Source organism: Neopsephotus bourkii, unplaced genomic scaffold (assembly GCF_033783945.1).
Source record: "Neopsephotus bourkii isolate Nb327-2 ecotype Australia unplaced genomic scaffold, CSIRO-AGI_Nbou_v1 NB_463, whole genome shotgun sequence".
Classification (NCBI taxonomy): domain Eukaryota; kingdom Metazoa; phylum Chordata; class Aves; order Psittaciformes; family Psittacidae; genus Neopsephotus; species Neopsephotus bourkii.
Genome location: NW_026900965.1, coordinates 1,910,014 through 1,932,729, shown reverse-complemented (window position 1 = coordinate 1,932,729; position 22,716 = coordinate 1,910,014). Strand labels below are relative to the sequence as shown.

The window sequence follows — 22,716 nt, the reverse complement described above, 5'->3', positions numbered from 1 at the left end:
TGCCATGGTTACGAAACAAGTATTACTGTGCAGATACAAACCATGCTCAGAGGCAAGTACATTGCTAACTAGTTCCAAACTTGGAAAACAGCTGAGTGTAGGTAAGGCCTAATGCCGAGTGGGTGCCTGCAAAAAGGAGTTGCAGCAGAATCCGCTGGAGCTAACGTTCAGCAGGTGAAACAACATGCAAAGAGCAGGAGGATGGACGCCACTGCCTGAAACCTTGATTTCTGGCTCTTTTTGCCTATCCCTTCTGGTTTGCAAAGGTGACTGTCAGAACTGTTCCACACAAAGGGAAGAAGAGGATGTTTCTGCACCATGGCAAGAAAACAAATAGTAGTGTCACAGATGATTCAGCTGGCATGAATAGTGAGTCATGGAAATGCACCATGGAAATGCTCCAACACGGGCTGCACAGCACAGTGGAATCTCTGATGCACATCAAATCTACCAACACAGCATCCCTGGAGAGTTAGGGGCAGTCAGGGTTATATACAGCACTAGCACATGCCCTAGTGCTTCTCACATGTGACCTCAGCCCTGTGAAGCTGCAGTTGTGAATCTGTGATCATCAGGAGTCTGAAATGCTCAAGAGCAACTTCCCCGGCTTCAAGAGAGCAGCAGGCTTTTCATGGAAAAGGTGTGTCCCATCCTCCTTCCCAGTCTTTGAGTCACACCAACACTAAAAGGACTTGGAGCCTGTTTGCTAACGATCAGCTGAGCATAAGCGGGGCAAGGAAAGGATGAGGGGTACCAAGTGAAGTGGCTGCTTTGAGGGATGATGGGGAGCAAGGCTGCAGTGTGTGCCCTGGTCACACAAGCTCTCACCACGGCAGCAGAGCGGGGTGAGGAATGAGGACAGTTTTGGACATTGCCACCACCAGGCAAGCAGGTGTTGCACCCACTCTATTGTGGGCACACCAGTGCCTGCAGAGATCTCTGGACTGGAAACATAAGTGCAGAAAAATCTGGTTTTGAGGGATTTTCTCCTTCCCCCCCCACTGCTCTGTCCCACCATCTCCTGCAACTCTTGTACCTCCCCACTTTGGGTGTGCATTACAATGATGGGGTCCCATTGAGCTGCAGGCTCCAGCCCTTTGCTTTGACCTGTGAGGGAGAAGAGCTGGAAACCTGTTTCAAATCACTATGTTAGGCTTGCTGTTGGCTGCAGGCTTCAGCACAGCACAGAGCAACCAGTGTACAGCACAGTTCTGACCTGGAATCGGTGTTCTACAAACAGGAAAATGCAGTGAGAGCTGCCCAGAGCTCAGCAGAAGCTGTTTTGCAGGGCATTTGGCATGCATGGCAAGCCAGGAGCGAGCTCCTCTGCTTTTTGTCCCCAGCTCCACCACTAACCTGGGGCAAACGCTGTCGCTTCTTGCAGCCTCGTATTTGTGCACATAAGGACAGGCCCCTTGAAGGAAAACACATTCATTATGGTTTTATGTATGTATAAATGAACAGCTGTGATTGAGAAAACCGTGTTTAAGATAAGTTAGGTCTTTTGTGGCTGAATGCTTTGGTGTAGACTGTGTTCATCTGACACCCTCCGACCCCTGCAGAATGGCACCTAAAACCCTGAATTACCTTTGTGACTATAACCGGCTGCCTCCTTTCCCCCGTATCTGCCGCTGTTATAACCCCCTGAAGAACCGAACGGAGGAGGCGTGGGTGCTCCCCACACCAAACGACGGACTCCGCCATTCCCCACCTCCATCTGCTCTGAGGTGACCACAGCCTCAGACACGGGGCCCACCCCGCAGCACCCGACAGGACCACAGAGCCGGTGCGAGGCCCAGGAGCCCGGCACTCAGGAAGGGAGCCTAAAGGCTGGGTCGGCCGCTAACGGAGCCTGTAACGGGAGACCACCGCCAACATGGCGGCGCGGCTCCGCTGGGGGCGATCCGACCCCGCGTCTCCCCGCTACCCCACTCGGTGCCGCCCCCCCACTCCCCGCCCCTGTCAAATCTCGCGAGAGGTGGCGGCGGCGTCGCGAGAGCTGGCGCTGCGCTGCGGTAGGAGGTCGGCGGAGAAGGACGGAGCCGGAGCCGCTGTGCGCCCGCCGGTGCCCGCCTCACCCCGCCGCCCCCTTCCTCCTCCTCCTGGCTCCCCTCCCCGGCCGCGGACGGAAGGATGCCGCGCTCCGGGCCGCTCCCCGCCGCATTCTCGCTGCTGCTGGCGACGGCCGCGCTCCTGCCGGGACCCGCCGCGGCGCAGAACGGTGAGAGAGGGCGGCGGGCGGGGGTGGGGGGGGCGCTGCTGTGGGGCTTGCTATGGCGGTGGGGCGAGAGTCAAGCTCGACACGATAGCCTGGGGCTTGGCGGCTGCCCCCTTGAGCCCGGCGGGGTCCGACCCCGTTTTGGGGGGGAATCCCCCGTGTTTAAGATCCCTCAGGGGAAGGGGGGGTGAAGGGAAAGGGGGGGCTGAAGGAGAGGGTCGTCCCGTGTCGTCCCCCCGCCCTTCCCTCCGCTTCTCCTGAGGCGTCTCGTGCTGCCGGTAAAATGGAACATCTCCTCCCGCCTACTGAACCTGCATCTGCCGGTTTAATTGCTGCCTTAAATCATTTATAATGCAATAAACCCGTAGTTCCTTAGCAACTAAAGAGGTCTCCTGATAGGAGCGTAAAAGAAGAAGGAGGAAAAAAAAAAAACCAAACCTATAGCAAGCCACCCTTCTCCCTCTCGTCGTAGGATAGCATGAGCTAAATGTAGCGCACCGTGCCTCCTCCCCGATGAGCCTGCAGCCAAGTGCATGACAATTAGTGGCAGAACAAAGTGGGGCCAAGAGGCTGGCCTAGCCGAGCCTCCTGCTCGGAGCGCGCTCCTGCAGGGTCTGTCTGCTCCAGGCTTCGGGAGAACGGGCTTTCTGGAGCGGCTTCTTCTGCAGCATCATGGGGAGGCTAATGGCAGGGATGCTTTGGCCTGTAAATGCTGTGAAGAGCAGGCAGCTTGGCTCATGACAGGCTCTCCGGTCTATGTGTGCTAGGAAAAGATGCCTAAAAGGGAAGGGTGCCTTACTAATATACCAGTTCCACACAGGTTTTCATCGTTTCATCCTTTTCTGCTCTGCAGATATAACTCAGTCCTAGCGTTTTCCTTCAGCTGAGGAGAATTTTGCCTTACAGCATGAGGTCAGCTTTGCTGGCTGTTTGCTGCAGAAGAAACACTGGGGCTTTCAGCATGTTGGACGATAATGGGAGAGATGCAGATGAAAGAAATAATGTCCAAAAGAGCCCAGATCAGAATTATTGCCATTATATGTGCAGGTTTTTCAGTCTGAAGCCAGAGTTGGGCCTTATGTCTCTGTTAACCAAACAGAAGCAGCTGTGGCATCCACACTGCATGAATGGAAGCTGTTGCTTTCTGAGGGCTTTCTGCAATATGAGGACTTTCTGTGGAGCCTAAAAGAGTGTGGGCTAATTCCACTGGAGTTCAACAGGAGTTATGGACCTGGCTTCCAGGAGTTCCCAGGAACGAACTGGCTGGGCTGGGCTGTGGCTAAAGTCTGGTTCTCAGTTGTGGAGATGCTGTGTGGTAACATACTCGTGACAGGGTTAATCTGCCCATGCTGGGTTTCCTCTTGTATTTGGGTGGAGGGAGGAAAGCAATCTTCTGACAAGCAAGTTAAATGGGTCGTGTGCCTGAAGCTGTTCCTGTGCAGAATTAGCAGGCAAGGCGTCAAATGCTGGAAGCTGCTATAACAGTTCCAAATAGCTGGTAGGCAGTGCAAGCATGTGGTGTTTGACAGTAGTTATGTGTCTGGAGGTCAACAATGAAGTGAATTTTTGGGATAAATGGAAAGCCTTTCAGTTGTCTAAATCATGACTTCAGTTCCTGATGGGAAGCTCACCAAGCAGTAGCTGCTCTTGGCATGAGGTAAGACTGCAGAGCCCAGAGGTAGCCTGAAAGCTCATTTATTTTTATTGGGTTAACTAGGGTCATCCAAGCAATTAAATGGGAAGGGAGACTCTGCACTGCTGTAGGGGTTTATTTGGGTGAGTGAAAATCATCTTGGAAAGGAGCAGAGTATTCTGAAGCCAACTGAAAGGTGGAGAGCCTTCTGAATAAGGTTTATTGCTGCTGTTGAATTTTTACCCAATATGAATGCTGTTCTAACATAGTAAAGCCAACTTCAAGGTTGTAGGCCCTGCTGCAGAGGAACTGGTTGGTTTGTTTTATTTCAGCAAGAAATGCTTCATGAGGCTGAACAATTCCTCTTTTGCTTTGGCATGAAGAGCAGGTACAGCCATTTCCTGAGTTGTGTGTACTGATTGTAAGTCATTAGAAAAAAGATGTGGTTTGAACAGATGTGTGCAAGTATGCGAGTGACAGCTCCTTTATAACATGGCTAACACACAGGTGTGTGCTTTGAAGGTATAAGGAAGGATCCCAGGGTGTATATGCAAGAATCCCCTTATCCATTATTGATACAGAGCTGTCAGTGTAGTGAAAGCTGATAGCCCAAGTGCTGTTGAATGTACAGTAACAGCACACAAGTTTAGGATGGTGAAAGAACCATAATGTACTTGTTGAAGCTGCAGGGCAGGTCACCACTCACATGAAACACAAAATGCCCAGTAGGATCCTGAGTGGCTATGGGAAGCTGCCTTTTTTTGTCTGCTTCTGACAGGAGATGGCTGAAGGAAGAATTGCTAGTGAGTTTTCCAGAGTGAATGTAGTGCAGAATACTCTGAATCAGACTCGCCTATAGATTTAAGCTTACTAAAACTGGAAGTAGTTTTTTGACACTTGCATGGATTGTTTTTTAAAGCTTTTGCATAAACACCTAAAGATCCCAGGAAAGTTTGTATGGCAGAAATGTAACTTTTCCTGAATATTCGGAGGGACTTGTTGGGTTCTTTGAGGCTGCATTTCTGATGCACACCAGCTTGTCACTTGTATCCAGAGCATAGTTTGGTGACGGAACAGAAAGAAGTTAGAAGAGGGATGAGGAACAGCTGGAAAAAGCCAGTCTGTCAAGAAGATCTGTGTTAAACCTGTAGTTTGCAATTGGTATTTGTTGGAAAATCACTTTAGAGCTTCAAATGGAAAACGTCTTCCTCATGGAATGGTACTTTGCTTGCTTTTTGGTGATGAATAACATGTCTTTTCCAGTTGCTCATTGTTAACCTTTGCAATATCTTTGTTTCTCCAGCTCCTTGTTTAAAAACAAAGACCTTAGTGTACTAATACTTCACCTTAGAAGGTCTGGATTTAAAGGAGCAATGCTGTATTTTTTACTGTCATCTAAAATAAATGCTTGGACTGCCCCCATGAAATCTGCAGTGCTTCTTCAGCACACCAGTATGAGTTGGATCGCTAGGAGTTTTTCCAGCGCTTCCATTTTCAGAGCTTTGGTCTGGCAAAGTGTACTTCAAACCAGTCTTTGTCATGTATTGTGTAGAGAAGGGAAATCTTACATTTCATCACATTTGTAAAACTGAAAGCTGGCTTAATAAAATGACTCGGGTTGTTCAAAGCTGGACATCAGTGGAAATACAGATTAAGTTAGGTGGTAGTTGCTTAGCTCTGCTCTCCTCCTCCTCTGGGTGAGTGAGGAGGAACTAACTAGCTGGCTAAAAATGGAACCTGGCTTTTCTCTTGGCAGAAGCCAATATAGAAGTGACCATAAAGTCAGGGAAGAGTGGTTGCTTAAGATGAGATCCTTCTTAAAAGAGCAAGTGAAAACCCCTCCTTTTATCCTTGTAATGCTATTTCTGGCTGCTGATTCTCATCCATTTTGCACTGATTGTATTCTGACATGACTTTAATGGTTCCCAGATAAAACTAAGAACCAGCATTTATGGAGCATGAATGTGGGCTGAGCTTCGAGGAGAATGTTCAAAGTTCTGGTCTCTTTCCCACCGTTGCTATTCTCCCTCCTACCACTCCTGCATAGGAAAGTTAAGTACAAGCTGTGGGACTAATGCCTAAACACTGAAATTGCACTGAGTTCTGACAGATCTCAGCTAACAGGTAAAGAGGATATAACTGCTAGAACTGAGAGGTCCAACAATAGTTTTAATTATGTCACACTCAAAGGGAGGAACTACATTTCAATGCTGAAATACTCTGAGTGTTAACTATCCTTACAACATCCTACTGTATTAGGACTACTTCTTGTGAAATTCATGAATGAGGTGCATTATCTTCTTCACAATGAGCTGTTTCTTTTGCTGCAAGTACTACTTCAGAGGAGGCAATTGTAAGAATTTCCATTGTAAAGGACAATGCTAGCCTGTGATTCATCCTTGGGTTGTAAAGCCACAATGTTCAAGCTCTTCTTCACTTCCAAGTGCTGGAGGTGCTGCAGCTCCCACGTTGATTGAAAGTTAGATAAGCTGCTTCTGTTATCTATTGGCTGGAAAGTTCTTCTGTAAATCTAACCCAAACCTGCTCTCCTATCAGTTTAGGCTTTTTATTCTTATTCATGCCTTTCAGAATGGGGAGGAAGAGGTTGTTATCTCTCATCAGCAATTCTGTGCAGGTGAATTGTCATGGTCATTCTTGATAAGCTGCATTTTCCTGGCCCTTCTTGGTGCTTTTCTGCACATTTTCTTCAGTCACGTTTTCTGGAGTGTGATGTGTAAAATTGGATGCTTCCAGCTGGGACCAGACCAAGATTCAGTGGAGTGGAAGGATCACTCGATGTGTCTTGCATATGGCATTCCCCTTTGCATCACAAGACCTTAAGAACAAGGTTTCTTATTGTGAAACATATTTGACTCGTGTCCAGTGGGATCCTTCGTGGTGGTCAGATCTTACATTGCAGGACTGCTACTTTGTGTTTCTTTACTACCTAAGTAGATGTTCTTGGTAAGTGGCATCTCACCTGCTTCTGATGTCTTCCTCCAGCTGTTGAAAGTCTTGGTTTATCTTCTGGAGCATGCACCCCTACTTCAGCTAGCTTTGGTTTTATCTGCTTAAGAGACCCCTGGAGCCCATCATCAGTCTTATTTTATTCTGTTTTCCATCTCCTCACATACTGTATCTCATAAAACCCACACACATGATACACCAAGCTACATTAATGAGATTGTATTTTTGGTTATGAGGCCCTTGTATAGGGCAGTATTAAAAGCTTTACTAAAATTAGGAAAACTGCTTCTGTTCTTTCTCCTCTAGAGTCACCTTTGGTCTTTATTAAATTTATAGCAGGAGGTCAGATAGTCATGGGCTGTATCAAACCATAGGTATGAATACAGCTCGATTCTTCCCTCCCCACAGCCATTCTGTTTTTCTGAGCACTTCCAAGCAGATTTGTTCTTCTGGGAGACTAAAATTGAATTGACTGGTCTGCAATTCCATGATCTTTCCATTTTAATGTTTTAAACATGGGCACTGTCTGCCCTTTTCCATTCACCCAGCTTCCACAAAGGCTGCAGGAGGAGTTGAATTAAACCCAGGAGCTTGACACCCCAAAACTTTCCCCTGTAACCTGGTTTTAGAGCTCTTCCCTGAAACTGTTGATTGCTCTATGGTTATGCTTTGTTTTGAACAGCATATGTGAGGGCAGGATCTCCTTCCTGTCTTCTCCATCCACCTGAACTTTCTGCCCACACCAGAATTGCGCCGGCATTGCTGGCAGAAACCCACCAGTGGTTTAGGTGCTGTTTCTGCTGCCAGAGCTGGGGGCTGAATGTGCACCTTTAGTATCTGATCCTGCACACAGTCTGCTATTAGATGCTTGAGAAGAACCTTTATGTGTTGAGTTAAACCCCTTTAACCAAGCTGCATCTCAGGATTCCATAGTGATTGTAGTGGCTTGGCATTTTCCGCAGTTAAATTTGGAATATAAAACCTGGCTTGTATAAAGTCAGTTTATACCTTTCATAAAGGTCTAAGGTTAGAAGAGGGAGAATGGCTGTGAAAATATAACTCAAGAGTTATGAAAGCTCCATGTCAAATACAACATCCAGTTGTTCAAATCACAGTAATTGTCTGAAATACTATATGCATGCCTTTAAAAATCTTGATATGTTAAATGTATTTTCACTCTAACACTTTTTTTGATGTCTTGTACTGCGTGGCTTTTTGATGTTGAAGGAGATGGGGTCTAAACATAATTCCAGCCTGGATTATATGTCTGTGTCAGAACTTGAAAGTATTTTATCCCCATGTAAGATAACTACTGTAGACTTTAAAAGATTCATGCCCAGTTGATAAGCTTGAAGCTTATTTGGTTCATCCCTGTGGTTTAACTCACCACTTACACTCTGACATAAATGCGGTCAAGAAAAGAAGACTGTAACTTTTGAAGCTGTGAAGGGTTCTTCATCATGCAGTGACAGAAACTGGAGATCTCTGTTAGAATTAAGAAGGGTTTTGAGAGCAAGATGGGTTTCTTCCACACCATTCATCTTCAGGATGCAGTGGAAAATGGCACCATCATACTAGCACAGTGTTTTGGCTGCTTGAAGGTGTGTGTGGGAAAGTGGCTTCTGATACTGGGAAGCTTATGTTGAATAAATATGACCCAAATGGCACACCAAAGAGCACTGGGTCAGGAGAACCTTTATCCTTCTCTTAATGGCTTTGATGTTGAGATGGGGTGGAATAGCTGAGCTGTGCTTTGCAGCTCCTTGTGAAGGAGGGAGGAAGAGTCCTCGTGTCTCTCTTCTCTTTGGGAAGTGTAGCTGTGACTTGGGTATGTAAGGTGGAATCTCAGGGACACAGGGTTTCTATCAACTGTGCCAGCTTCTGATACCAAGTTGGAAACCTTTTGATATAAGTTAAAGAAAAAGCAGGGATGTTCTAGAAGAACAACATTCCAGATGAGGGAAGTGTCCAGGGTAGTAGGTTACCAGCTAAATGGATTTGCATCCTCAGATTATAATGTCCTATTCAGGACTGAATAAAGAAAAGTAGGTCTTGGATTGCTCTAATTCGTACAGGCTTTTTTAACATTACGTGTTTAAAAATGCCACATTACCAAAACTATTGAGTCAAAGTGCTACTCACTGTAGCTAAGTAGTATAGCTATTTACTACTTCCTACATCTTGTGAAATATTGCTAGCTGTGAGTACACGCAGGGATCATGGTTGCTCACCCTATAGCTTATGTGTGTGTTTGGAAACTAACTAAATGCCTTCTCTAACAGACTTACTGAAGACATGAGAATGTAAGAGGAAGGAAAGTACACTTGGAGCACTCTGTGTACTTCTGGTGTCCTTAACATAAGAAGGACATGGAGCTGTTGGAGTAGGTCCAGAGGAGACCACACTGAGGCCACAGGTTGAGAAAGTTGGGGCTGTTGAGCCTGGAGAAGAGAAGCTGTGTGGAGACCTCAGAGCAGCTTCCAGTGTCTGAAGGGGGCTACAAGGATGCTGGAGAGGGACTCTTCATCAGGGACTGTAGCGATAGGACAAGGGGTGATGGGTTCAAACTGGAACAGGGGAGATTGAGACGAGCTCTTAGGCAGAAGTTCTTCCATATGAGAGTGCTGAGGCGCTGGCACAGGGTGCCCAGAGAAGCTGTGGCTGCCCCATCCCTGGCAGTGTTCAAGGCCAGGTTGGACACAGGGGCTTGGAGCAAGCTGCTCCAGTGGAAGGTGTCCCTGCCCGTGGCAGGGGTTGGGACTGGGTGAGCTTTGAGGTCCTTTCCAACCCAGACCATTCTGTGATTCTGTAATGGTCTAGAAAAGGGAAGGTGTGATACAATCGGTGCAAAACCCCAGTTACAGTGGGTGAAAAAAGGATTTAATTCTGGGAAGTTGGTGAAACTTGCACTGTATTTTAAATTAGAGAGAATTGAACTGCAGAGCTTAGAAAAGAGCTCGAGAAGGCTTTTGGCAATGCTGCAGTCTCCCAGCAGACACTATGGCAGACTGAAATAATTCAGTGAAGGCGTACAGCAGGAGTTTGAAAAACCAGATGCTTGAGTGCATTTTTAAACCCCCAGTAGATACCATCTTGACTGAGCACTCTGGGAATGGGGGATTTTTTTTGCCTGGTTTGTTAGAAAAGCTTTGTGGTGCTTACCCAGGGTAATCTACCTCTGTAGGTGCAAATGGAGAAGTGTTTGAATACCCACCATACTCATTGAAAACTAGTGATCAATTAAGTGAGGCTAAACTGGTTTAAATGCAGTTATAAATCAGAGCTCAGCTGCACTGTTGCTGTTAGTCATGTTAAATTCATGCAAGTGGTGTAATGGCTCTTGTCTTTCCGTGATGCTAAACATAGTGTGCGATGGCTGACATAAAGGTTTAAAATATTACATGATGCCTTCTGACTTGAGGAAAATCTGAAATTAATATTACATTCCAGAGCTTAAAAGAGCAGTGAAGACTGTTCCAGAGATCGGTGTGTGAGGTAGGGATGCTTGGCTTGGGAAAGAAAGATCTGAGACTGTGAAAGCCACCAGGAGAATGAGATATGGGTGGGTTTGTTTTCTGTTCAGGGTGCCTTTTGTTAATTCTCCATCCAATAAAGGATAATGAATAGAACTGAGATGAGCTCTTAAGCAGAAGCTCTTCCCTGTGAGGGTGCTGAGGCGCTGGCACAGGGTGCCAGAGAAGCTGTGGCTGCCCCATCCCTGGCAGTGGTCAAGGCCAGGTTGGACACAGGGGCTTGGAGCAAGCTGCTCTAGTGGAAGGGGTCCCTGTCTGGGGCAGGGGTTGGAGCTGGGTGAGCTTTAAGGTCCCTTCCAACCCAAACCAGGCTGGGATTCTATGAACTGTAGTTGAAAACCACAAAAGAAACCCTATGTGGGGATTGCTTTGATCTGTGACAGACAGCTCTCTGTGGCGCTGTGAAAGCTGGGCACAAGGCTGACAAGATCAGCCAGGCAAGGATTATCTTTCCCCTGAATTACTGCTGGGGTGAGAGTACCTAAAAATCCCCAGTGTTACACAAGATGGGCCACTTTTAATTCCCTGTTTGAGCAGGTTGGAGTCATTGTTACCAGGAGGTGATGCAGACTGATGGAGCAAAGAATTACATACAGTTTGCAGTTAATGTTGTTGATCTTCGTTTCTGTGTATCTTCCTGCAAGGGTAGCAGGTTCCTGTTTGGTATCATTTGGTTGCTAATGTCTGCTTGAGGTATTTTAACCTGAATATGCAGATGGCTTAACTAAAGTGGGAAGTTGAATAGCTTTTTGTCCTCTGCTTTAAGCCTCCAAGCAGCTGACTCCCACTCTCACATTTTATAATGTTACCTATTTGTGTGATTTTTATAGATGTGTGATGACATTAATTCATATTTTGGGGGTCTAGTTTGAAATAGGAAAAACTTGCATCACGGGATGTAACCTGAAATGGTTTTTAGTTCTGCCCTGATTCTTCCTCTGTGCAGTCCTGTGGAATCTTTATTTAGAAAGGGGAGGGTAGAGCAGAAAAAGATAGAAAAGTATTCCAGTGAGGTTTGAGGAGAGAGTTAAGAGGCTGAGATCAAACAAAGCCAGGAATAAATGGCATGGAGGAAAGAAATGTGTGTGTATATATAAAGCAAGACTACTGGGTTTAGTATAGTAAGAAATGTGGTAACAGGATGTACAAATTACAGCTTTAAGCCAGATAGTCACCAAATAAGCCAGGTTTTATTCTGAGCTTGAGACATTATCCTGTTTCTCAAGTTTGTAGCTGAAGACTTGCAGTGTGGGATCCATCAGGCAGCTTAGTTTAGACTTGTGATGGATTACCTTAATGACTCTAGGAAATAAATAGGAAGCTCATTTTTTGGAGAGATCCTTTTATTCAGGGTTTGCATATGGCAAGACAAGTTCTGCAGCTGCCTTCTTCCTCTTGTTCTGCCTGCCAGGCTCCATAAAGAGCCAGTTCAGCAGTTGGCTGCTGTTGAGGTTTAGCACTTGTCTAGAAGAGAGCTGCCCTGGGGCAGTGCTTTCAGAGTCCGGAAGCTGCTGTACATCTTGGGTTTGTGACTCAGAGCACCTGGTCTTTGGAAGGCTCCTGTGGATGGGTTCTTCCCTGTGGATGTAAATTGGGCAGCTAGGGCTCCCATCCCACACTAGGTTTTCACCCAGGGGGGATTGGGTTAGGGGGCAGAGCTGTTGCTGTCTGCTGCACTGTATATGGCCCATCCATTAGAAACAAGGAACTTTATTTAACCTTATGGTAAAATCTGAGTATGTCTTGGATATACTGGAAGACTTGGCGCAGATGCTTCTAAATTGCAGGTGAAAGGGTCATCTTTGGCAATTACTTGAATAAATAAGACACTTCAGTGATATATGGGGAGCTTTCTGTAATTGCTCTAAATTTGCACTAAGGGAAAGATACATTCAGGGTGCCATTCCTTTCGTGCTTCATTCCACTTTAGGAAGTGGTATATCTGGTGCCTATTTGGCCCCTCATAATCTAGAAACTAGAACTGCCAGTTATTTCTGTTTCTTGTTTCATTCAGGGACTTGCCTTTTTGCTCTTAAAAGCTTCACTCTTTCGTGCAGGCCTGATGGTGACCATCGGTCTCTGGTCTGACACCAGTGTTTTCAAAAATGCCCTCAAAGCTGCATTCCTCAAAAAGCTAGGAGACCAGTGGTGGGTGCTGTTCCTCAGGGATGGATGCTGGGACTAGTGTTTATAACATCTTTGTTGCAACATGGACAGTGGGATCGAGCACCCTCAGCAGGTGTGCTGATGAGACTGAGCTGTGTGGTGTGGTTGAAACCCTGGAGGGAAGGGATGGGACCCAGAGGGACCTGGACAGACCAAAGAGGTGGGGCTGTGTGAACCTCATGGAGTTCATCAAGGCCAAGTGAAGGTCGTGCCGATTGGTGAGGGCAATCCCAGGTGAGTGCAGAGGAGGCCATGGAGATGCTGCGAGGGCTGGAGCCACTTTGCTCTGGAGCCAGGCTGAGAGAGCTGGGCTGGGGCAGCCTGGAGAAGTGAAGGCTCCTGAAGGGGAGACCTTAGAGCAGCTCCAGTGCCTAAAGGGGCTGCAGGAAACCTGGAGAGGGGCTTGGGACAAGGGCCTGTAGGGACAGGCCAAGGGGAATGTCTTGAACCTGCCCGAGGGGAGACTGAGCTGAGCTCTTAGGCAGAAGCTCTTCCCTGTGAGGGTGCTGAGGCGCTGGCACAGGGTGCCCAGAGAAGCTGTGGCTGCCCCAGCCCTGGCAGTGTTCAAGGCCAGGTTGGACACAGGGGCTTGGAGCAAACTGCTCCAGTGGAAGGGGTCCCTGCTCGTGGCAGGGGTTGGGACTGGGTGAGCTTTGAGGTCCTTTCTAACCTAAAACATTCTGTGGTTCTATGATTCTGTGAAATACCAAGACCATTCTGGTACTGTGAGAGCTCTTCTGCTTGTTGTCAAAGATGAGGGTAATAGGTAATATATATATAATTTCCTTCTATTGTGTTATTTGTTTAGATTGGTTATGGTACAACTCTTTCTTTTCTTCCCCTGTAACTCTGGTAGAGGGGATAGCACATGTTAATGCAGCCTTCCCTTCCTGCCTTTTTGCTTCTAGAAACAAACTACTTGATCTAGATGGGACAGTTTGCAGCTCTCCCTGTTTTTGAGGGTAGTGAACCTAATATGAGACTCAGATATACAGTATCAATGGTTTACTTTCAGACTGAATTTGATAGATTGTAACTGACAGATTTTCTGACACTTTGCTGCGAGTTCTGTAGCGCTCAGTAGCAACTTCTGGTCTCAGTTAAGTGTAGAAGATAGTTTTAAGCAAAGCTGCATGTTTTGGGTCTCAGACTCCTGAAGCTCCTATATATAGCAATACCAGGATCGATTTAGTGACCTCAATCTTGAGCCATATGGAGTAAGGGGAAAAAAAAAGTCAGTTTTGGTTTCTAGGAAGGGAATTAGTTGGGAGAATGGAAGAAAAATGACAGGACAGAGAGAAATAGCTTTTAAGGAGCTATAAGTAACAGGCAAGTCAAGAACTGTAATAGGGCATGGATGAATAGAGTCCTGTTTGGAGTATTCTGTTTACCTCCACCTTCATCTCCTCAAATCTTCCTTTAAGTAGAGGTGTGTGGCTTTTCAGTACACAGCAAGCAGCTGGGAGTCATAGTTGTTTGTCAGTGGCCTACATTCATGTCTTTCAGCAGGGCATTATCCCATTCTTTTTTTTGTTGTCCCTTTATTTATGCCTCTTCTAGGCAGCATATTAACTGCAGAGGTGATTGATGCTTTAAACAGCACCTACCAAATACTAACCTGGCACTGGCTGCCCAGTCAGTACCAGTATGAGCATGCCGTGTCCTGCCTTGCTGCTCCCCTCTTTGGGGCCTCAGTGTGACAAAGTGAAATGGCTTTATAATTCCCAAAGGGTTTTCCGTATATTACACTGTTGTCCTCGTTTTGCAGACTGAAACAGGGCTCTTGCCTCTCAGAGATGGAAAATGACTAAATAAAGCTTTTTGCTTTCTTTGCTTTAAGTTGGCAATGAAAATGTCCCTTTTAAAATGCTCAGCAGCAAACTATTGAAGGCCATTGAAAGATCACTGTATGTTTGTCCTGTTCTTACATTCTTGCCACGACCACCCCTGTTAAAGGCTTGATAGACATTGTAAAATAGCTGCACAATTGACTGTGGTCTTTGGTTCAAGAGCACATGAAAAACTTCTTGGTGTTGGCATTGTGTTGTTAAGTATTGGCAGCTCTTTAACACTGCTGTGATACAAAACCTTTTCTACTTGACTTTGGGGAGATGATTCAAATGAGATTTTAACCAGTTTGTTCAGGTCACCATTTATATTCTTCTCCAACACCAACAAATCTTTAAAATGCAGTTAAACACTCTTAAATGTCTCTCAGCTGTGCTTCTGGATTCCCTGGTGTGTTGAGTAGGCTGGACTGGAGTTCTAATGGTTCAGGCATGCCAGATCTTCCACTGACTAGTGTAGTACTGCAGGAGGGTGATTTCTGCATGTGGCTTAGGATGCACGGTGTGGGTTAGGCTTGCATTCATCCTGAACCTGAATTTCATGTCACAAACAGTGATGTTTGGTGTCTTCAGAAGCTTATTTCTATACTAATAATCTAAGTGGTGTCAGTAGGGCAAGTGAGATCCAACTTCTGCTCCAAGGAAGGATATGGTTTATGGTGGTGCAGCTGCGTGTACTGGCACAAAGCAGTGGGGAGGGCAGGGCTTCTTCTATTGTCGTGTCCTTATATACATATGGTAAGTGTTGGTAGACAGCTTGATCACAGAACCATAGAATGGCAGGGATGTGTCACCTTATACCAACCTGGCCTTGAACACAGCCAGGGATGGAGCATTTAACACTTCTTTGGGCAACCTGTTCCAGGGCCTCGCCATGCTCATAGGAATGAACTTCTTCCTTCTATCCAACCTGAACTTCCCTGGCTTAAGATTGAACTTGTTACCCCTTGTCCTATCACTACAGTTAGTGATGTGGGGGTCTGAGTTAGGAAGGGCTTCTTGTGGTCAAAGGCATGTTTTCAGAGTAATAGATGTGTCAAACCAGGGAGAAGCCAAACTCCACTGTAGAAATGGGTTAGGCAAAAATAGGACTCAAAAATGCAATGTGGAAGAAGCAGCTCTCCATTGCATAAGGAACACACTAGTTGTGGCATCTCTGCTAGTCTTTAATCTATTTCCGTCCTGTTTTCCTCTTCCCTGTAACTGGAATACTCTTAACAGTGTTCTGGAGAGTAGCTTGTCTTTGGGCTGCCTGCTGCTGCTTGTCTGCCCAGGGAGAGCAGGACCTGGGCTGCTAGAGATACTTAACCCTGAAGTTAGTGATTCTCTCCAGCTTTGGAAAGCATAAACTTCAGAAGTACAGCAAGCATCCCTCTTTAAGCCCGTCTCCCACAGTGAGGCCAGTTTTCACATGTTGTTGTCAGGCAGATCCCGCTCTGTTCAGACCTGAACTCTGATTTACATTTAAACACGTTTTGTACCTAAAATGCATTTTACCTTCTGCTGATAGCGTTTCTTGTGCATGCAGAGGAATGATTTTTTTCCTGGATGCCTGATTCTCAGCCCTGCCTGGGATTGTATGACCTCTTTACATAATCCAACCATTCTGCAAAGGGCATGTCTTTTCAAAGGTCGCTGTATTAAAATGCCCTGCTGCTTCCGCACAGACGAGACGGAGCAGCTCCGACTGCTGCAGAATGCATAAACGGGGCAAAAAAGAGGTTTTGCCATTCAGTGTGCGTTTCCTTCATGCTAAAGAGAAGTGTAATCAGTCTCCTTTCAAACACACCTTTGTTGGAGCAGGAAAGGTCAAAGCAAAATTGAGGAGTACTTGAAACCTTTAGCGCTATAATGACGTAGTCTGAGCATTTTAAATAACTAATCTGAACACAAGGTGGTTTTGTTATCCTCACCACTGGTTTATAACATCTTTAAGGTGCAAATCCAGTGGCCTTTAAAATGTTAGCTCTGTGGCATGCAGGCTTCAGTTGTGGTGTTACGTAGGAACACCAGCCAAATTGAAATTGCTGTCTACTCTGCTGAATTCCTTCCTCCTCATTTCCAGGGAGTGTGTTCCTGGTTGTTAACCATTCTTTTTTGGCATTATACAGAAGTCTTTCTGATTTAGAGAGATTCTTGCATATTCCTTAGCTGCGACAATAGTATTTCTGTAGTGACTGAAAGAATTAAACTCCTAAGTGCTGGCGTATCTGATTTCCTTTCTTCCGCCTGCATGGATGATTGTGAAGTTTTTCTGTCCCCAGGATGTGCCAGGAAAAAGCATAAATGGAAAGAACAGAAGGATAATGCCTGCCTTTTCTGAGGATGCAAGTTTAATCTTTGGAAAAACCTTTGAGAAACGAATCTCCAGATTCTCCATGGAATGAAATCTCTTGTGTTAAATGCTGCTTGATGCATTCAAACCAGCTTCGTGACAGTGTGTGCCCTTTAGAGCAACCAGGCATGGAAAAGCAGCATTTGCTACACAGTTAGATGGTTTAGAAAGGCTTGGTGTAGCATCCTGAGCTATGCCAGCATCAGGCAAGCAACACCCCCAGCTCCTTCAGGTGATGAGTGTGGGTGCCTGATGCCAACAGCCAGTTAGTCTTTGTTCTGTGTCTGTGGATCAGGGGATTTTTTTGCCTTCAGATTAGAATACTTCACAGTTCTACTAGAAGGATGAGCAAGGATCCTTCATAAACCTGGTTACCATGTAGGTATCTGCTTTGAATGCCTGATCACTTGACTAGAGAATAAAAACTACTCAAGTCACTTGACTCTTGCATCAATCCTCCAACGCAGAGCCCTTCATTTTGTAGTCAGCCCTGAGTAGCGTTTTCTAGCCATGCTTTGTAGTCCTCAGGAACGTGATGCTGACGACAAGCCTCTTTGGGGGTTTAAGCCATTTTAATGTGAAGTCTGGCTTGTGTTCCACTTGTGTTTGGGGCCTTGGCCCGGGCTGTGACGTGCATCCTTTGTGAGGACCAACTTGCCAGTTTTCCTGGAATCAATGGCTTCAATGGCTTTGTCATTCCCGTTTGTTTAACTGGTGTTATGGAAGTTGGAACACAGGAACAGCCCAGTGAAGCTCCCCAGACTATCCGTTTTTTAACACATGCGACTGAAATGCCACAAAGATAATGTAACTGTTCAGGATGTTGTCTTCTGGACTGCTTGGGGTGTGTATGAGCTGCTTCCAAGAAGGCTAGGAGTAGCTCTTGACTGATGTCTTTAACCTGTAAAATATGAAGGAATGTGCTTTTTAAGGTACTGAACAAATGCATGGGCTTGCTGTTGTCCCAGGTACCATTAGGTGTTTCACAGGCACGTCAACATGTGCTTCAGATTGATCCGAGCTGGCTGCGTAGAATCATAGAATTAGCAAGGTTTGGAAAACCCTTTAAGCTCATCCAGTCCAACCATTCCCCAGCCCTGCCAAGGCCACCACTAACCCATGGCACTGAGGCCTTGTCTCCACACTGTGTGAACATTTGCAGGGACAGTGACTGCAGCCCTGCCCTGGGCAGCCTGTTCCAATGCCTGAGCACCTCTGGGGCAGGAATTGTTCCTCAGCTCCATCTAAACCTGCCCTGGTGCAGCTTGAGGCCGGTTCCTCTTGTCCCATCCCTTGTTCCTTGGGAGCAGAGCCCAGCCCCTCCTGGCTCCATCCTCCTGTCAGGCAGTTGTAGGGAGCGATCAGGACCCCCCTGAGCCTTCTCCAGACTGAACCCCCCAGGTCCTTCAGGTGTTCCCCATCACACTTGTGCTCCAGGCCCTGCACCAGCTCCATTGCCCTTCTCTGGACCTGCTTCATAATGTCTCTGTCCATCTCCTGTTTATTTGCAGAGCATCAGTCCAAGTGTTAGAAGTAAAGGAGACATTTTTCTATATACTTCCTATAGAAGTGAATGCTTTAATGTCATATCTGCAGTGGTATTTAAAAATAGCTCTACAACCAGGATGTCCAAGCAGAGCGAATCACTTCGGTACATAAGCTCACAGCACAGGGAGGATGGGCTTGAAACAAAAAGCAGACTTTAATAAGGAAAATGTTATGCATTGACGATTGAGCTTGTACTGATAGAAAATGAGCTGGAATAGGGACTGCAAGATGCATTGTAGGGGCAAACTGGTGGAAACCCAACATCTTGTTACCCCAGGTTTGTTCCCCATGTGTCATCCAAGTAGTTTGTACATGTAAACTGCTGCTTTAATTATCAGGTCTTCTGAATCCTTTGTGGAAAAACATAGGAATTGGCAAGTTAGAGATCCTTAACAAAGAGAGCAATTAAATGTTGTCATGAAGCTTTGCTTACTCATTTAAAGTGGAATGTATTTCAGTTTTGTTCCATTCTTGTCTCCGTAACTGAGCAAAATAGCAAGCTTCCCAATTGTTTGTAACAAAGACCTAATTCAGTGTTCCAGTTACTTCAGACTGTGCTCTTATACTGCCAGAGAAGTAGAACTTTGTTCTGGCCAGCTAAAGAACTAGGGAAAAAAGATCTGTAAAGCAGCAGGCTGACATCAGTATGGAGCCAAAATGAGGTACTCGTTTCTTGTCCTGATCATTCTCTTGCCAGGCGTTCCAGACTTGAATCTATTATCACATCTTCTACCTTATGGAATCAAATATGCAGGTATGGGGTTGTTGTAACCACTGTCCAGAACTCATGAAATTGTGTGTGAATGAGGAAGATGCTGGAGAAGTTTTGAACCAACAGCTCTATATAATAAGGATGTATTGGGGTGAAAGTAATTTCCTGCAAGTGGAGGTGTGTGGCTGTAATTGCTATGACACACCAGTGTCTCTTCTACCCAGTAGCATTCCTATGAGTTGTGCTTTGATGTGGGGTGTTTTCAGTGAATTATGGTTACGGAGAGCAGCTTATGCACAATAAAAATGACCATAAAATAATAGTTGCACTTAACTTCACACCACAATGACTTTTAAGTGTTGGGCTTTTGTATTCTAATGAAGCTCTTGAATAGAAGCATCCAGGGTGTGAACCTTGAGCTTCAGGGCCTCAACCTGATCCATGGGTTTTGTGTCTGGGGGAGGTAGTTGGACCAGAGGCCCCTTAGAAATCCTTTCCAGTCTGAATTCTCTGGTTTATAACCTAGAAGCTCATTGCTGTTTCCTTTCTCTGTCCATATGTGCAGAGAGGTGTCTCTTGGCTATGTGGGACATACATCCAGGATGGTCACAGAGCAGCAGAGGCTCTGAACCCATTTACTTAAGGACTCTCTGAATTTTACTTCAGCAAACAAATGGGATTAGTTTGTGCATGAATATTTTTGGATGCCGAATGAATAATGACTTCCTAATGAACAGAGACAGGAGGAAAGGTGGTCTGAACTCAGAAAACGGTAATCATTATGTTCGTGGACCTGGAGAAAGAAATCCTCAGGTTTCCCCCTCTGAAATGATTCCAGTGCTCCATCATGGGCTCATGCATTTTAGATGATGCTCTGTGGGTAAGGTTTTCCTCTAGCAAGTCAGAATCTACCTTCAGCTGTTTAAAGCTGCAAGATGATGTTGCAGGAATTAATTCCATGTGTTGCTGCAGTTCTCAGTGTGCTTATAGATGGTATAGGCTCATCTGGCTATCTGATACACGTCAAAGGGCTGGGCTTTAAACCTGCTTCTGCAGTTGGCTAAAGAATAGGGAAAAATAGACAAAAAGTGGCAATTTCTTTTTAGTTTATGGAACTTGGGTGCTGTGTTTTGGGGGCTTTAGCCCCAAATTGTCTGATGGGCACATGATGGTTACTCCTCAGTCAAAGAGGACTGGGAGGGCACTCTAAAACTTAAACACTTCTCTTATCAGTGAAGTGATTGTGACCAAACCCATTTCTAATCAGTGGTATGATTAAAACCTGTGCCCTCCCGGCGATGTGAGACCATCAAACCTGCTAGATAGGGTGGGTGAAAAGAGGCAAGGTGCTTTGGTGCTTTCCATTGAGTTGAGGTATCTTCAACTCCTCCATCTGGAGTACTGGCTCTCACTTTTATTTCAGATATCTCAGTGAAGGTGAGCCCTGAAAGAAACTAGCCATGAATTAGGTTGCTTTTTTTCAATCCTAAACGAGGAAAATGTAATCCTTTGAGAAAGTGATGGTGGTTTTTTCTACCCTCAAAACATTTATCACTTCATTAACACCCTTCAGTGAAGGAGAAGGTGTTAATAAGACAGGTACCAGTTGAAGTAGTAGCCACCTGGAGCTTGGCTTTTCAAAGCCTGGATTGCAGTAGGAGAAAGCTGAGGGGGAAGAGCAGCTTCTTACTGCAGTTTTCTTTGGTCCTCTGATGCAAGTTCTAAATGAGACTGCTGCCATGAAATCAAGGTGAAAACAAAGCTATAGTTAGGACAGAGCAAAGCCAGCTGAGGAGGACTGCCCAAGATCATCTGGGCTTTCATGTTTTAATGAAATCTTTACAGCTAGCACTTAGGTTTCATCCCCTTTCCTGAAACTGCAATTTGTCTGGTTCAGCCTTGAGCTTGGATCCTTAATTCCACCTCAGAAGATCCAGAGGTTTATCGAGTCAGATGTGCCAGTGGTGGTAAGGCTTTGCTTTCTTTGCCTGGGCAGAGCCTAAGGGTACTTAAAATGTCATTCCAGCTTTTCCTGTTCTTTCTAAAGAATTAAAAAGTCAGCGTGCATAATTCAGAACACCAGTTAGGAAAAAGGTGTGCAAACAGTTTAATGAAAGCTTTTACCCTAGTGCCTATTTTTGGTGGGAGAACATCAATACCAAAGGTCTAGCATTTGCTAGAGTAACATATCTGGAGCATTTTGGGTCTATAGGGTGTATACATAAATACAGATATATAAATTAATATAGGATATATAAAACTCCACTTTGGCAAAGATATTTGGCTTGGTTTTGCTATTCCCTTTAGGAAAGACATTCCTGAATAGGGCAACATTGGCCTCTTGCTGTTTACACAATGGGTTTCATTGTAATTATGGACAGTGTGTAAAGTACTGTCCTCAAGTAGTCCATGTTTTATCTGTGTATTGTGAAAATGGGGTTCATTTTTGCACCAGCTTTGCAAGCTCTCTTTTTGAGCTCTGAACTTTGTTTTCTTTCTTCATGTAAGTGGAATCCACCACAAGGCAAAGACGGGATTGGAGCATTACTTTGCTCGTTGGAGACACGCACTGCTTCAGCCCCAACTATAAACTTGCTTTGTTGCCTCTATATTCCTTGTGGTTGAAAATATCCTTGGAAGCACATTGTGTTTCCTTCTTTTGGGTCACCTCTGTGTGTTCTCGTACATGTGTCCTGCTTTGAACCTCTCTGAACAGCCCCTTCTGCTCTTGGCCTTCAGAGCTTCTTGTTCCACAACCTTTGCAGACTGTTTTTGAGAAGTCTCTCCTTGCCATTTGACAGTCTTGTGCTTGTCTTCAGCTTCGATATTCATGCTTGATACGCATAAGCCCAAGAGAAATAAGTTTGCTCTGCATTACGGTGGCTTTTTGCACTACCTGCATTTCATTTTCACCTGGCTGTCTCTCTTTGCTGGACTGGGTTAACATTTCCTTTCCTCAGCTAGCAACTTACCTGCATTTTCTTAAGGCAAAATATAGCTTTGGGGTTTTTTTAAACCCCTTTCTTTAGACCAGACTTAAACTTGGGGAGATTGACATTCTCCCTGCTTTACTTCTCCAGTGCTATTGCAATCAATTCTGTTGTCACCTAGTGCATCTTATGTTAAGTGTCAGTAACAAAAGGATATTTAGATCAATAACTCAATCACTTCTGCAGCCCAGGGATGATTCTGTCAGGCACTGCTTTCTGTATGTTCTTAGGCTGGTAGCTGCTGCTAGCATATTGGTGTTACAATAGTTCTTGATTTCTCTGTCAAGATCCACATTTGTGTGCCCATCCTAGGAGGTGAGGAAGTTGGGGAAGCCCATTGCATGACTGGTTTTAAGCTATTCAAGGGGGCTCCAGCTAAAGTAGGACGTGACCTGCTCTACAGGCTTCTGGAGTTTGTCGAAATTACAGTTAGATATTTCCACATGCTTGTAATGTGCATAAATTTAATCCTCCAGTTCCATCATCACGTCAACAAGAGGATAAGTCTTGTTCCTTCCCCCACCTACACCTCTTCTAGAGGAACTCTGTTACTGCCTCTTCTCTGGCTTGTGTCAGTGAAGGCAATAGGTGCAGTTGGAAGGGCAATGCTGGTATGTGAAGCTGAGAATGTAGCTTGGCTTGACCTTGCCTGCGTTTGGGCACGAGGTAGCTCATAACTATTGGCAGAAGAAAAGTGACTCTAAAAGGTGTCTTCCATTAGTAAAGCCTCCTCAGTGAAATCAAGTTGCTCAGGAGTGGTAAAGCTG

The 22,716-nt window shown here is 45.5% G+C and overlaps 1 protein-coding gene across 2 annotated transcripts in view; it reads left to right on the top strand.

The window, feature by feature from the left end:
• The first annotated feature begins 1,991 nt into the window (after positions 1-1,991).
• NPTN (neuroplastin) overlaps positions 1,992-22,716 on the top strand; it is a 57,269-nt gene continuing 36,544 nt past the window's right edge. For both annotated transcript variants that reach the window (XM_061349952.1, XM_061349951.1), the window contains exon 1: positions 1,992-2,221. In XM_061349952.1, coding sequence (XP_061205936.1) covers positions 2,134-2,221 — 88 coding nt within the window. In that variant the 5' untranslated portion in view covers positions 1,992-2,133. The remainder of the gene's footprint in view (positions 2,222-22,716) is intronic.